This window comes from Trichoderma gamsii (assembly GCF_001481775.2).
Source record: "Trichoderma gamsii strain T6085 chromosome Unknown Scaffold_58.2, whole genome shotgun sequence".
Classification (NCBI taxonomy): domain Eukaryota; kingdom Fungi; phylum Ascomycota; class Sordariomycetes; order Hypocreales; family Hypocreaceae; genus Trichoderma; species Trichoderma gamsii.
The window spans coordinates 137,412-152,859 of NW_020171395.1; the positions used below are offsets into that span (position 1 = coordinate 137,412).

Genomic DNA, 15,448 nt, shown 5'->3' on the forward strand with positions numbered 1-15,448 from the left:
TAGCGCCGTTTTGTGTCATGAAAATGGATCGGCATTCCAGGGCCCTCTTTGCTTTACCCCAGCATTGCCGCTCTCTGCCCTACTCGGCACTCCACTGTGGTTCATTTATGCGGATGAGCGCAAACGGCTTCAGCGTCCAATCAATTGCTGGGAGACTGCCGCGCCAACCAAGCTTTGGATTAAAGCCAGCTGAGCGAGCCATTGTTTCGTAGATCTAGCCTATCCTGGGGAAACAGCATCCATCCTTCTCAAGGCCGCCTATCGCGCCAAGTCTCCAAGATGGCACAGAGCCGAATTGCAGACTCTTCTTTCGTAGGTTTCGACCACTGAGCTCTCGTTGGCCAGAGGGGTTTTCGCCAAGCAAGGATTGAATCCCAGCCAAGCCAGCTTGGTAGAATAAAATTAGCAGACGCCCAAGGCAAAGCAGCAACAAAGCCCAACGAGCTGTGCGTAATTCGAGGGACGCCAATCACAAGCTCCCAACGGGCGTTCAGGTAGCATTGAAGGCATACACAGAAGGTGGAGAAGCTGCAATGGGGTAGAGTGAAGCGGCCGCAAGGAGCGATGTCACGGCAGGGCTCCGCTGTGCAGCCACCAGCCACTGCCGCGTCTCTTGCTCGTGAGCTGAGGCATCTCCATAGATGTGTCCTGCTGTAGCAATAAGTATATGAACGATATGAATGGGTGCCTGAATTGTTGTTTTGAGCTCACATTTGGTGGAGTGGCGTATTTTTGCGGCTCTTGGTGAGAGGACGTTGGCGGCAGCGCGCGCCACGCCCACGGCTCGGGTCGAAATAGGCCGCCACGTGTATTTGCTAGCATGGTGCTGAGATGATAGATGGAGAAATTTGGGTTCTGGCTGCTCGGTGGCATGTTGATGGACTCAATCATTCAGCGCAGGCTGTTTCAGATGTTGTAGAAAAGTTCCAAGTCCCAGGCTGCGAGGTGCCTAGTCAATATCTGGCAGCCCACTGGTACTGCTCAGGACGCAGCTTCCTCAGCATGACCTATGATAACGGATACGGGAAAACAAGTTGCCAGCGTCCTAGCCAATGAGAAATAATCGATATCGTAACATTCAACTACACTGGCCTCAATTTCCATGATACCTACACATCTCTCTCATAACTAGCTCTAGAGACCAAGTAATAGCCTCAGCGCATGTGGCAGATGCCTTTCTTCTCAGCTACAATGCATATACAGAATACCGCTTGATCTTGCCTAACCTTTGTATCTAAACAGCGAGTACGGAGTCGCCTCCCGCCGATTCGCTCGTTGTAGACGTAAACTGCTATCCTCGCAAATACAAGATGAAGTCCCAGATATCCACTAATGCCAGGTGGATCTGCGCGGCATGACGATGCGAGATCCAGCCGTTGAAAGGACCCCATTGGCGCCAGAGCTTCGCCGAACCGCGTATCAACAAACCCTTAACCGGCACATCCGATCGGGTACCAGTAGTTTGCGATGCTCGTGCTAGTGTTCATTATTGTATCATCAGATTGCACGCATGTGCCAAGTGCCTACCTAGGTAGATGTGCCATGTATGTGTGTATGTCTCAGTTATGCAGTCTCGCCGCAGCGACACACCCAAATATACAATCCACAGTGAAGAAGAGATTGTTCCAACAAAGCTCCCCTTGTGCAATACCATTGGCGTCCGTGAAGAAAAAGAAATACAAATATCCACTCAGATTCGTGCAAGCACGAATTCAAGATTCCCGCATCTCACCATCCGGCTGTATCGGCCCCTGAAAACCCATTTAAATTTATGGACATCAGTCCACCGGCAGCCATGAGTGCCTTGACGTCATAACATAATCGGCCAGGGCGAAATGAAAGCAGCGTTTCAGCAATTTCAATTTCAGCTTAATCTCATAAGCAGCGAGCGTGTTTGGTATTAGTAGACGCAGTAGTACGACCTGCGGCACAGCTGACATCAGAGGGGGGGCTGTTTGAGATGAAGATTTCAAGGGTTCTGCTAGTCGATTCAAGGTTTTACAAGTATGACCAGACGCCGGGGTGAATTTTCAGCGCTGCCGGTTTTAGTATGGTAAAATTTGATAGATCAAAATCATTCGGTTTCAAATTTATATTGCATCTGGATTTAAATGATCACGCTGAAAAGGGCGCCCAGTATGCTGGTTCTTGTATCGACAGTGGCAGGGTTAGTAATAAGAGGAGGTTATTTTAAGACAGCGATGCTCAGCATTCATGCAGACAATCGCAATCCGCGCCAGGGTTTACATTGCATCACGAGTGAAGCTGCTTATCTACATACCTTGGCTGTGCCCTCACTTACCTACTTGAGTACTTGTACATGTAGTATCACAAATGCCCCATACTAACTTGCGTGGAGTGTTGGCGGGGAATCTTGGCTTGGAGCAACCATTGCAAGCATTGTGTAACTGGATACCGGGTAGAGCTTTCCTTTTTAAATACGAGGTGTCTTTGCATTACAGGCAGTTCCTGTTCGAGCAACTGAGCGTAGCATTTGGGGGCTGCTCTGTGCTTCATGCGTGCCAGGTAGAGTCGCATTCGAGCCATATAAAGTTTCCGAAGGGACTGATGAACAAGATGTCAGGGTCTAAAGCGGCTGGTCTTAGTTCAAGACGGGGCCGAAGTGACAGGCCCGGCACCGAACTTTGGTGGCAATCTCTGCCGCTCTTCTCGCGTGGTCAGCAAATGGAATATCTCTTGCCGATCCCAACTTGAACGCCGCCAAAATGGTCTCGTGAGTGCTACGGCGGTACATTACGGATACTTTCAGACTTTGTGGTGAGGTCAATGGAGCTTCAGGGATTGCCTCTGAAAACACAGGTCTAACAATTTGAAGCTGGTGGGCTTTAAGATATGTATATGCCTACGACTAGTCCAAGTGACCAGTATTATGCGGAGAGGGGTAAAATTGCCGAGCACAGAGCCATGACTGCAACAAAGACGATTCCTGCCACTATTCTTTCTCTCAGATGCAAATGCGCATGGTGTGATGTGATGTGATGCGATTGTGGATCTGCTATGTATAGCGGTGCTCCCGCCGGCATGGATCCAATAGCCAGGAGCCGTGTTCCCACGGTTCGTTGCGCATTGGGCGATGGGGCCTAGAATCCCACGTGCTGGCGGCCTAGCAAGGCGTGGCTTGAGGGGCGCTGAGGGTCCGTGATCACAACCTTGCCGCGTTTGGACGGCCGATAGAACGGGGAAAAGACGGAGGCAGGCCCGGCGTGCTGGGTAGCTGAAAGAATCTGACGTGTCTGTGGGAGAAATGGGATTGGCAGAAAATAGCGGTGCTTTACGGAGACGCTGCAGAGCTGAGGAGGAAAAAATAGGAAACTAAGAACGGAAAATGAGGGAAAAAAGAGTGATTGAAAAAGTCATTAGACCGTTCCATTTCTCAAAGCGAGCCTCGAGTCAAAACACGAGACGAAACGGCGAGGCGCAATTGGGTGGGATGAAGTGGAAGCTATACTGCCAGTAGGATGCCGGCCCTCCTCCCCATGCGGAAGTGTTGCCAGATGAGCGAATTTGTTCTAACAAAGGAAAAAAAAAAATGGCAGTTTAAAAAAAAGTCGCCGTAAATCTGAGCCGTTGTATGCAGGCCAATTGATGGCGCTGGCCTGCAATTGGACAATCCCAAAGGGCAGCCTGGGGTGGCGCCCATGCGTGGTGACAGCTATCGCCAATGCGCTTTTGTGGCGTTTTTTCCCTCTTGGTGTCTGAAGGGGTAAGACGAGGGGAACTGCAAGGGGGAACCTAGACGCAACCAAAGCGGGGAGGTGATGGGAAACAAAAGCCATGGAGCTTGGATTTTCTGTATGGAGCAGACGGATGGAGCAGATTTGAAATGCATTGTATTTTGTGATCCACCGATCTATCGGCGTCCAGATGTGGATGTTGTTAGTGCGAATGGGTTGCGTTTTACCAAGTGTCTGTTTTAGAACTTGAAGATGCGTGGGCATCTTCTGGCGGCTGGACTGCCACCTATAAATAGGTATTTAGCAAGTTTGGGTGGCATCAAGTCCCAATAACATTGATCAATCTGATGCTGCTCCAGACATTACCCCGTATTGCCCTTGTTTTACCAAGCGGAGCAAAGATGGCGGTGCTATTGGATGCCGTGCTACCGTACGATGAAAAGCCATAATCGCAGCTTCACACATGCCAAGGAAGCAGAGCGCGGCAAAGGCTCAAGACAAAAGGCCCCATTTGCCAGTTCGGCGAACCTCCCTCCACCGCCTTGCATATCGTCTGGAAAGTACTGCTACTTTCTCTTGTGCTTGTCCTACAACTGGCATAGTGCATATATCCATTCATGCAATGAACTGCAAGATACCTACATAGATGAACCAGTCTCGGCCATTGGCCCGTGTCTCTGATTCGGTCCCTCGCACATACGGGGCTGTTCGGGGACCAAATGCTTGCATGCCCACATGTAGGTACTAGCAGCAGTTGTATCGCAACTTTTGCTGTTACTGCTACGTACTACGATCAACTATCAATTCGATTGCGAGGCGCCTGTCTCCACGGTGTACCTAGTAGCATCTGCAATGCTCCCCTCTTTTAGTATCCATGGATGGGCCATTTAGTTTCCAGGTGCTGTCTTCAATGCATAACTTGCCAGCTAAGGGGACCCCAGACGCCTCGAGAGCAAAGAGGTCAGAACTTAGTTTCTTGGCCACCAGCCGGGGACCCCTCTTTTGTATTGCTGTACAGCCGTGTTGCTGTTGTTATATGGAGGTAGATGCTGGCCTGAATTCTGTTGAGATCCTACCTATGAATCCTCAACGGTGGTGGGTAGCACTAGCTTGTATGGATATCAGGTTGATGGGGGAATGGCATCAATCAATTACATGTAGCTAAAGTACAGGAGCCTATAGGAGCGATAGGACCAGACAACGCGCTGCCATATCGGCATCGACGTCGATTCTGGCGCTAGACTTGAAGCCCTGGCCCCATTTGGCGCCGATAGAGCTAAGCACTGCTAGCGGTGCTACGCCGTCCGCTAGCGGGCCTCGTCTCAGCAGAGCTCCGGGCTCAGGCTCAGGCCCAGGCTGGTGCGGCACACCCTTCCTGCGGTACTGCGTGTGAAGAGCCGTGCTCGCTCGCCCACTAGACGTCCGCGGCGTACTGGGTACCGCGCGTCCCTTGCCAGCTCTGCCTGCCCGCCTACAAGAGGTACATGCCTCGCTCGCTCCCGCGCCGCCGAGGTAGCAGTACCTCGCGCTCGTCCTTGTGCCACCACCACCATTATACCACCACCACCACCACCACCACCACCACCAACCTCCGTCAGATCTCAGCCGCCGTCGCTGCTCGGCCACGTTTTGCCTCTGTCCTCGCACAGGCTTGAATTCCCCGGGCCTGGCCATCGCCGTCTCCATTTCGCTTCGATCCTCGTGGGCTACCCGGTGTGGGCTTGGTAAGTGGTGCCTCTAGCTCTGCTGTGTCAATTCACTAGTGGCCCCCAATGGCATGGATTCGATTCGCATCTATCTTCAATAATCCCTTATCCGTCTCCTCACCTCCAGACATCGGACCATTCCCATATCTGTGACAGCCTTCTTAGCTCCGATTTTTTTCCCTTCTCTTCACTTGACCTCCCTCTCTACTCCTCCCTGCTTTCGTCTTCTTACCCCATCCATCATCATCACCATAACCATCAAAATCCAAACCGTCTCTGCCTCTTGTCCTTTGCAGCTCATGTCCGTATCCGCGCTGTGGTCGCGTCTCTAGACTGCGACAATGGTGCCACCCAGCGCATCCCAGCAGCCCTTCGCTTACACGGCCACAGACCGCAGCTCCTCCGGGTCCCAACGTCTGCGCACCGGCTCCGAGACTCCAAGCGCTGCGGCAGATCGACGCCCATCCGCGGCGCTCAGCAGCAGCAGCTCTCGGTCGAGGGCCTCGGCGACATCTACTGATCAAAGCTTCCCCTCGCGCACAAGCTCAGCCGCCGCCTTTGCGACCAACCCCTCGCTCCCTAGCTCTAACCGTGATTCCTTCATCTCGATTGTCGACGATCCCTTCTTCCAGAGCCTAGACAGCCCAATCACCCCTACCGCTCCCGCCGCCGACACGTACAAATATCTCGAGTCCGAATCAGAGACATTGACAGAGATTCCCTTCTTCTCTCCCGAGACTCCTCGCAGCAACAGATATGATCACGAGGGGCAACATAAGCTACATTGGCCACCCCCCCGTCGAGAGTCGTTGACAATTGGATCTTCCCCGTTTTGGGTACGTTGCTGCGCACAGATCGGATATCAAGAAGGAGAAAGAGAGAAAACGAAAAGAGAGAAAACGAAAAGAGAGAAACCAAATCAGCCCTTTTCCCTACCAACTCCACAATTTAGCTCGAGCATGGCAGAAAAGGAAAAAAAAAAAAAAAAAAAAAAAGATGTTGCTTCAACGCAGTTGGGAGGTCATGATGCGCACGTTTTGCTACCGCATCGCATAACAGACAGACCAACTCTCAGCCAGCGCTGATCATCTACCTTGCTCGTACACATTTCGCATCCTTACCACTCCGTCCCCACCCAATTATTCATTCATCAACCCCTGCTTAGACCTGTCGCGGGGCTGCCAGCCAGGGGTTCACCTCTCTTCATCTTGGTTACATTGATGAGACATTCTTTTTTGAGACCGCTCCCATGCTGACCGTTACCGCATCTCCCAGTCGCAGCAAACCTCCGCCATGGAGAGCTACAACATCGCCATCATTGGCGCCATGGGCGTCGGCAAGTCCACCTTTGTGCAACGAATTCTGGGCTTGTCGCGCCCGCCCATATCTACCGCGTCCAGCGTTCGCATCAACCTTGATTCCACCTCTTACATGATAACGCTCCTCGAGCTGGACCTGGACTCGTTCGAGCTGAATACAAACACCACACACCCCATCCAGTGGCCAAAACAAATCAACGGCCACATCGTGCCCCGAGTCGACGCCGCCTTGGTGCTTTACGATGTTACGAATAGAGACACCATCCGTGAGCTTCCTCAGACGCTGGGTATGTTGGATGAGCAAGCCCCCCTGTTACCGCGTCATCGACGTGTCGATGAATGCGCACGACGTATCGCTGGAGTAAACTGAAGCTAATTGGCGATTCCCTGCAGCTGCTTTGATGAATTCGAACATGCCGGCCGTGTTGGTCGCGAGCAAATGCGAAGCGCCTCAAGAAGAACAACAGGTCAATGCAGATGAATTGGCGAACCATACGCTCTTCAAATCTGTGTTGGCCCACTATAAGATCTCCTCCACCAGCCCCGACATAGATCGAAGCTGTTTGCATGCCATTCTCAGGGCTGCCGTCGCTCACAGAAGGGGCATGTCACCACGTACGGAACGCGATGCCACCCTATTAGATGCATACGAGATTCGCTCGTGCTGACAAATTCGTTAGAAGAGATTGAGATTGGCGAGATGGTTGCTGCTCGCAAGAGGGCGCAATCGGCCGCGAACCTCGACGCCCCCGATACTAGCAGCCGGCCAGTCAGCCAAGGAAGACACAACCGTGCGAGCTCGGATTTTTCGCTGCTTCGCGGCTTCCAAGCTCCGGGCTCCGGCACTCCTGGTGCCGATGGCCAGTTGCAGAAACCGGCGTCCAGGAGTCCACACCGAGGTTAGTATTACTCATTAGAGATGGAAAAAAATAGGAAATTCCGGATCCCGGAAAGCTTACCGCGACGTCAACATCCTTGAGCTTCAATGGCAGTTGTTGTGGGTCCAAAGCTGACATTGCCCCCTTAGATGCCCGAGGAAGCGATGCCTTCCTTGATGTTGACGAGTCCGACACTGATTCTCGTCGATACTCGGACGACATTCCCATCTTGCAGCGAAACGACGATGTTGTTATAGACAAACAGCAGAAGAAGATGACGGGTCTGTCATTCGACGATCTCGTGGATCGGCTGCTAGCGCTGCGCCTTTCCAGGGCAGATGCCAACTTCACCGATGTGTTTCTCTGCCTGTATCGAAAATTTGCTGCTCCTGGAAAGCTCTTTTCCGCAATCCTGATGCGGCTGGATCGCGTAAGGGATGACAAGACGACGCATCACCTGACCAAGACAGCCACTCAGCTTAGAATCATCGAGACCATGGCCAAATGGGTGTCTCTGTATCCCGGCGACTTTGCTCGCCTCAGGACGCGACGAAATCTGGATGAGTTTATCAGATATCTTTCCACGGAGCCAATTTTCTGCATAGCTGCCAGGCAAATGCACCGGAACCTTACCCTCCACGTCATAGAAGATGATGACACAGGTTGGGCCAATGCCGACGATGCTAATGATCAGCTAGCCAGCGACATTCTCTCTAAGGAATTGAGTGAGCTACCGGCGGGGCTGACTGCCTTGCAGTTTGAGGAAGACGGCAATTTTGAGCGACCATCTGTGAGCTCGGAGAATCTCAACAGAGTAGTTGGCAGTGGTGGCCAAATTCAGCTCTATTCATACGAAGACTATGAGAGAGAAGCCAGCACCTTGGACCCCACAGCCCAGTTACCGATGAACAAGTTCCGTTACCGCATCTTTGTCGAAATCAAGGATGACGATATTGCAGATGAGCTCACCCGGATCGACTGGATCATGTTCTCTTCCATCCGAATCCGCGATTTTGTGCGTCACGTCAGCTTGCCAGCCAGCCAAAAGGAGAGCTGCAAGAGCTTGAACAATATCAACCGCATGATCAACCACTTCAACCACGTTGCCAGGTGGGTCGCCAATATGATTCTCCTCCGAGACAAGGCGAAACACCGAGCAGTTGTTCTCGAAAAGTTTATGAATATTGCCCTCAAGCTTCGACAGCTCAACAACTACAACGGTTTGGCGGCCGTCTTGGCAGGACTTAACGGAACAGCAATCCACCGCCTTGCCCAAACAAAGGTTCTAGTCTCGCCAGAGACTCATAAGAAGTTTGCGAGATTGCTCATCTTGATGGGTACTCAAAAGAGTCATTTCGCCTATCGACTGGCCTGGGAGAACTCTCCATTGCCCAGAATTCCCTTCATTCCCTTGCACCGCCGCGATTTGGTGTCTGCTGAGGAGGGCAGTAAAACACTCGTTGGGCCCAACGGCGACCGCATCAACTGGAAGAAGTTTGAGGTCCTCGGAGAGGTTCTTTTGCCTCTCATGAAGAGTCAGGGCACACCGTACCCTAACCTTTCCAAAAATGACAATGTTCGTGAGCTGATATTGAGCTGCCATATGACGACGGACGACGAGGTAAGATATATGCCCACATTCCTAAACATGGAACTCCCTTCTCTAATATTCTCTGACCTGCGTGCTAATGACAACAATTATAGGAAATTTATCAACGAAGTATTGTTGTAGAGAGCTCCTCGTCAGGAGGACCCTTGGAGCCAACCAAGAAGATTTTCCCATGGCTTAAATAAGCGCTGAGGCGAGGAGTTTTTTTTCTTTTCTTGGTTGTAACAAAGGACACATAAAAAGATTGGGGTTTATTCACATTTTGTTTTTGTTTTCTTTTGGACACGAATTTTGGGTAGCGACAATATTTCCCTGCAGGCTGGGCGAAGGAAGGATTTACAGCAAAACATAGACTCGAGAATTTTCTTTTTTTGCTTTTTTCTTTCTTTCCTTTTCGTTTTTTGATATAGGCCTGCTTCTCTTTCTTTTCTTTTTTTTTTCCCCCGTTCAAAGACAATTATCAGATGGCATCACTGCGGTTGTTTACGGTACTACATATGTATAACCCTATCTTAGTAATGTGTGAGGAAGGTGGTGAATTGACTCTCTCCTTCCGCGTGTGCTGCGGAGCGTAGCTTCCCTAAATGAATCTGGTGACTAAAGAAAATCTGAAGCGTACGAAGATTTTCTTTGTAGATCCAGATGAGGAAAACTTTCAATAGCATTTCATGTTATTTCAAGCGCAGAGAAAACATCATCCATACCGTTACAGTTCGGCGCAACCATTGCACCTCTCAAATCCCAGTGGCCAAGGCACTATGCGGCTTGCCAGTGTCAATCTGCCGAAGATTCATCTCTCCGACAATGGGCAGCACCTGGATCTATCGCTTAAAGGCTCATTAAAGCTGCAGTTCCCCAATGGCGTCAAAGTTCCACAGACAAGCACCGACTTGTTGAAGTTGGTGACGGAGGAGCACTTGTGGATTGCGCGAACTGGATCTTGTCATTTTCATGTTATTGTTTCTATCCAGGGCGAATGTGTGACGGCGGGGGATCAGATTGCCGAGCTTACAGAATGGATACAACATTGTGAAGTATGCGTTGAGATGTGTCAATCAATTCTTTTTGACTGATTGATTGTGCTAGGTTTGGACCAAAGCAGGGATTCGGCTACAAGGTCGCGAAAGAGACATAGATGAGCCATTGGGGAAAATGCAATTTTCTATACATCACCCGGACTTGTCATCTGCTTTGGTGGCTCCGAAGGATGCCGCAGCAGCAGAGTTCGAGTCTGTGATTTGCTACATTGATGTTTCCCCAGCGGAGCCGTCACTGAAAAGAAAACGGACCAACGCCACGGAAGTTTCAGGTGATCATTTTCTAGATGGCCAGAAGATTTTAGAGTTTTTCTCGCAGAATACTTATCGAAAGACACGAAAGTCATCTCACAGCGCCAAGCTCACAAAGACTGAATCCATGAAGCAGCTCAGGCAGCTGTTGGACATTGCACTAGAATTGATAGTGCTCGGATCACGAAAACAGTACAAGGGTATAACTACCAATTCCTACACGTGGACTGAATGTTTGACACAACTAGCGCCTGCTGTGTTCAGCATGCAGTATCTCAAGGTAAGTACAGTTTTCTAGGACACTATGCGTAATAGCTTTGTCCTAATCGCCTTGTAGATCATTTATGATCGAGCCTCCCTATTGCCTACCATAGCTACCTCACTGGCTCGAATGAAAAACGCTGAATCACCAAGCCTACGATTCAAGACTGTCGCATTCGCAGCTCGAGTGGTTGACCAAAACTACGACCGTGGAGATTGTATTGTAAGAAGAATTGAGAAGGGCGCATGGGAAGTCTTGTTATCATCAGTCAAGATACCGACCCGGTCACGTCAAGCAAGGCGCGAGGTTGATGTGGCATCACTAAACATAGAAACCCAGTCTGAGGCTATAGTAGGTGAGCCTGGCATCATGCGATTAGAATCACGGGTGGAAAGTTATGAAATGAGAGAGGCACTATTCCAGCCATTCCAGCAAGACAGCCCCATGTTTCTCGACTTACAGCAGTGTATGATGCCAGAGATGAAGGCAACTGATCTCATCTCTTTGCCAGGATCTCATGGCGGCTATCTCGAAACCGGGGCAAACTGCATTCTGGACGATCCCGAGATGACGCCTGTGCGCAAGCTGGACTATCCTATCACACCAGATTCTAGCTCGCTGTATTACGCGATGAATTATGGGATGCCTTCGCTGGATTTACAGCCTCTCACAACCTTTGACGACTGGTTAAGTTCAGGAGGTTTTACTAGAGAACATACGGATGCAGGAGCCTCGTGCGAAACGATAATATCGTCCAGATATGATGAAGATGTTTGTTTTTATAAGTGATTTGAGTAAACTAGTGCTTTGCTACAACGCTTCGGATATATTTGATTTAAATGATGAAAGCGTCCTTCTTGCTCCTCCTCCCTTCTTAAGACTCTAATGAGTTGTCTCTTATCTGAGCGCGGTCATCGTCCAACGCAGCCCGCTTGGTATCTTTTTTTGGAAATCGATAGTCATAACGACAGATGGACCAGATCGACTGGTAGAATATGGCGACATAGAATCGGTGAAATATCGAACTTGTATTGTCTTTTGCTGTTGCTATTCCTTTGGCGCTTAGCTGCCACCAGCGGCACGGCGGCCGTTGTCGCTGCTTCCACCTCCCGTGAGTTTGCTGATCAGGCCGCCGCCGGATTTACCGCCCTTCTTGGGCTGCTTCTTCTGCGAATCCTTGAAAGTGCCCCAGTGGATGGCATAGAGCACGCCGCCCTGCACCAGAAGGGTGACGATGACGACGAGCAGGACGGTGAAGAGGTAGGGCTGGTCGTTGAGGACGGCCACGGCCTCGTCGGTGGCGCCGATTTTCTTGAACCAGTCGAATTGGCCCATTTTTGTGGTTATTTGTATCAGAAGATAGACGGGTTGTTCTTGATGTGATTAAGAGGTCGTAATCTTGGTAGAAGAGCGAAGACGGAGATGGGTCCGGTGTGAGCCAGTCACAGTGGAAACCTTCTATTAAATTAGGTCTTTGGAGCAAGAAAGGAAAACAAAAACAAAGCACAAAATTGGATGACTTATTACGAGCGGCATGGAGAAGAAGAAAAGAAAAACAAAAACAGCCGTAAGTTTGAGAACGAATGTTGGGGAGTTGTTTTGGCGAGTCGTAATAAGTGACAACTTTTGAAACTAGACGGGGGAGCGGCCAAGGCCTCCTGAGACGTTTCACGATGCGGCTACGGGGGGTGGGAAATCTTGTAGGTAGTATCAGGCCAGGGCGTTACGGGGCTGGAGATTGGGATATCACTATTACTGGCTAGGTGCTGCACTGAAGGCGTTTTTGTTTTATAGCTGTATGAAATCGTACGACTGGAAGATGAGGCGCCTACAGCAGCATTATAGATCCAAGTGATGTCGCATATTGGAGCAATAGAGGCGCCCTGTACCTGGATGGGCCATTTTTAGGGGACTCGGAGTTCCGCTAGCGAGGTGCCGTAGTTGCGGAACTCTGAGGTGCAACGAGCTACACGTGCACCATCTCGTGATGCGATGTGGCTGAAGCGTGCCCCTCGGTCTGCAGCCACAGCTTTCTGATTATGTCATCCCTTGAGCCACTTTTTGGTGCGGTTTCCTCAATTGGGCAAATGGCAGAAAAATCTCAAGGGTCGTGTGAGTGAGACGATCTCGAACTCGATTTGCAGCGTCCTTGTCCGCGAAATACCTGCCCACGACCGCCCCTCGAGAGGGAATTGACCCCGCTGCGCCTCTCAATCCGGAGCCTCGTTTGGCCATGAGCGTCGCCCGCCCGGCGCGCAGCCTCCTGGGCAAGTGCGTCGCCTCTGCCCGCACGGCGCAAAGCATCGCCGCCGCCCCGAGTTGCCAGCATCAGCTTCACACGTCGATACCCCGCGCCTCGAAGCGGCGGTCACGCTTCCGCAATGTCAAGGCCGAGGAGATGGGCCTGCTGAACCCGGACAAGCTCGCCAAGTACCGCCAGGAGAAATTCCCCGAGTACACTAAGGAGGAGCTCGAGATCCTCAGCAGCAAGTACACGCCCGAGCAGCTCGAGGCCCTCAAGGCCGCCGAGGAGGCAATCAACCCGGACGACCTCATCTTCCAGGGCCGGCTACGAGACGACCCCTACAGGCCGCAGTACGTCGAGGACTACACCACGCTGGACCCGCGGTACGACGTCAAGCCGCAGATTGAGGGCACGCCCTGGGAGCCGCAGTGGCTCAACCCCAGCGACTGGGCCGACAAGTACGGGTCCAAGCTGGCCGACTTGACGGACAAGAAGACGAACGAGCAGCTCACAAAGGCCATGGTCCGCGCGCTGCGGCGAGTCAAGGAGAGCAATGGCGCGGAGCTGATAGATTTGACAGAGGAGGAGCTGGTGGACCTGGAGAGGGACCCCGAGCTGCTGAAGAAGTACCTGATCGAGGAGGACGGCGAGGAGAAGAAAGCAGACCGTGACGCCGAAGCCGCCACCATCACACAGGAGCAGGTCATGAAACTCGACCAGGCCATCAACGAGGAGTGGAAGAAGGAGCTCAGCAAGATCAGCGACGGCCTCGACTCGGGCGAGATCGAGCCCTCAAATCTCGAGCTCATCGAGGACGGCCCCGCGGGCTCCAGCAGGCTGCACTCGGCCGAGGCGCCCGAGCTGGGCAAGGTGCCCGGCGTCGAGGGCCTGTACAAGTCCGCCGCCGACCCGGAGGACGAGGGCATGGACGACGACGGCCGCTACCAGGAGATTAAGCGGCTGACGGGCATGTCGCTGCGGGACATCCAGTCCATCTACCGCAAGGTGCTCGTCACGCGCTGGGTCTCCAACCAGACCCGTCTGGGCAAGGTCCGCAGCACGTCCGTCGTCGCCATTGCAGGCAACGGCAACGGCCGCTTAGGCCTGGGCATTGCAAAGTCCACCGAGGCTGGTCTCGCGGCCGAGACGGCGCAGCTGCTGGCGATTCGGAACATGAAGCCCATTAGACGGTATGAGAACCGCACCATTTACGGAAAGTCGACGTCCAAGGTCTCGGGCACAGTTGTCGAGTTGTTTTCCCGCCCTCCAGGTACGTTACTCTATAAACGAGAGAGAGAAGGAGAGAGAGAGAGAGAGAGGCTTCGCATGCTAACACGGTAATTAATACAGGCTTTGGTCTCCGCTGCCCCCACCGCATCTTTGAAATGTGCCGCGCCGCCGGCATCCACGACATCGCCGCCAGCATGCCCCGGTCCAAGAACCCCATGAACTCCGTCAAGGCCGCCTACAGCGCTCTGATGAACCAGGTTGACCCGGAGGCGATTGCCATTGGACGGGGGAAGAAGATGGTCGATGTGCGAAAGGTGTACTATGGAGGAAATGTATATTAGAATGGTGGGAAAAGAGGGAGGTTGGTTTTCATCTGTTTGTTTAAACAAAAATAGAGACGGGGACAAGTATGAGCGGTGATGTTTTAAGACACACTGCTCAAAGTGTACAAGTACTATCACGCTGGAAAATGAATATACAACTTTGACAAGAAAAGCAAGAAACACTTGATTATCAACTTCTCTTTGGCTAAAACGCAATAATATCGGGTATCATTAAAATCATCATCATCAATCCATCTCCACCATCACAATTTACTCTTCCATATCGTCATCATCATCATCATCATCCTCGTCCTCACGCTCCTCCACCTTCTCTTGTCCACCATCGTTCCCCCCATTATTTCCACCACCACCACCACCACCACCCCCCCAATCAATCTCCTGCTGCAGCACAATACTATACACACTCGCCTTCAGCAACGTAAACGCCAAGCTCGTCTTGCGCTCCAGCTCCCTTAGCCCATCGAGTATCCCGACCGTAGGATTCGACGCCAGATTCTCCAGCAGAGTCGCCAGCTAAAAAACAACTCGTTAGCACAAATACGACCAGCCTGAACAAACAAAAGCAATGGCACGTACAGTCTTCATATTCGTCGCCAGGCGCTCGTATTCTTCCAGGATCTCCTGCTCCATGGGAGACAGCTCTGGCGGCGAGATGAGGCCGCCACCAGCGTGCGGCTGGTCCATTTTTGTAAGGTAGATAATCGCGTATCTCTCTTTACGTAGCCCTTGAGTACAATTTAGGCTTATTTCAGGGCGCGTGCGAGCTCTTGGTTCGTAGCAATTGACGTGATGATGTTGGACAAGTTTAATATGGGGAGAGGAAGCTTAAGCATGTCTAGGTTGCTTTGGCGGGCAATATTTAGTGCTGGAC

The 15,448-nt window shown here is 51.6% G+C and overlaps 5 protein-coding genes across 5 annotated transcripts; 2 read left to right on the plus strand and 3 right to left on the minus strand.

Annotated features, from left to right (window-relative positions):
* Positions 1–4,871: 4,871 nt before the first annotated feature.
* On the minus strand, positions 4,872–5,381 carry TGAM01_v210222 (hypothetical protein; the record flags this gene model as incomplete). Its single annotated transcript, XM_018808132.1, has 1 exon — positions 4,872–5,381. One exon carries the CDS (start codon positions 5,379–5,381, stop codon positions 4,872–4,874), a length of 510 nt encoding a protein of 169 aa, XP_018658667.1.
* Positions 5,115–9,392, plus strand: TGAM01_v210223 (hypothetical protein; the record flags this gene model as incomplete). The annotated part of the gene is made up of 7 exons (XM_024550749.1): positions 5,115–5,419; positions 5,757–6,237; positions 6,677–7,007; positions 7,114–7,335; positions 7,401–7,619; positions 7,748–9,219; positions 9,303–9,392. Coding segments are annotated over 7 exons (3,120 nt in total), but the record flags the coding sequence as incomplete, so codon positions are not given.
* Positions 9,393–11,820: 2,428 nt separating this feature from the next.
* TGAM01_v210224 (hypothetical protein) lies at positions 11,821–12,093 on the minus strand (the record flags this gene model as incomplete). Its single annotated transcript, XM_018808134.1, has 1 exon — positions 11,821–12,093. The coding sequence occupies one exon, from the start codon at positions 12,091–12,093 to the stop codon at positions 11,821–11,823; it is 273 nt and encodes a 90-aa protein (XP_018658669.1).
* Positions 12,094–12,991: 898 nt separating this feature from the next.
* Positions 12,992–14,574, plus strand: TGAM01_v210225 (hypothetical protein; the record flags this gene model as incomplete). Its single annotated transcript, XM_018808135.1, has 2 exons — positions 12,992–14,273; positions 14,354–14,574. 2 exons carry the CDS (start codon positions 12,992–12,994, stop codon positions 14,572–14,574), a joined length of 1,503 nt encoding a protein of 500 aa, XP_018658670.1.
* A 252-nt stretch (positions 14,575–14,826) lies between these two features.
* Positions 14,827–15,261, minus strand: TGAM01_v210226 (hypothetical protein; the record flags this gene model as incomplete). The annotated part of the gene is made up of 2 exons (XM_018808136.1): positions 14,827–15,090; positions 15,154–15,261. 2 exons carry the CDS (start codon positions 15,259–15,261, stop codon positions 14,827–14,829), a joined length of 372 nt encoding a protein of 123 aa, XP_018658671.1.
* Between the last annotated feature and the right edge of the window lie 187 nt (positions 15,262–15,448).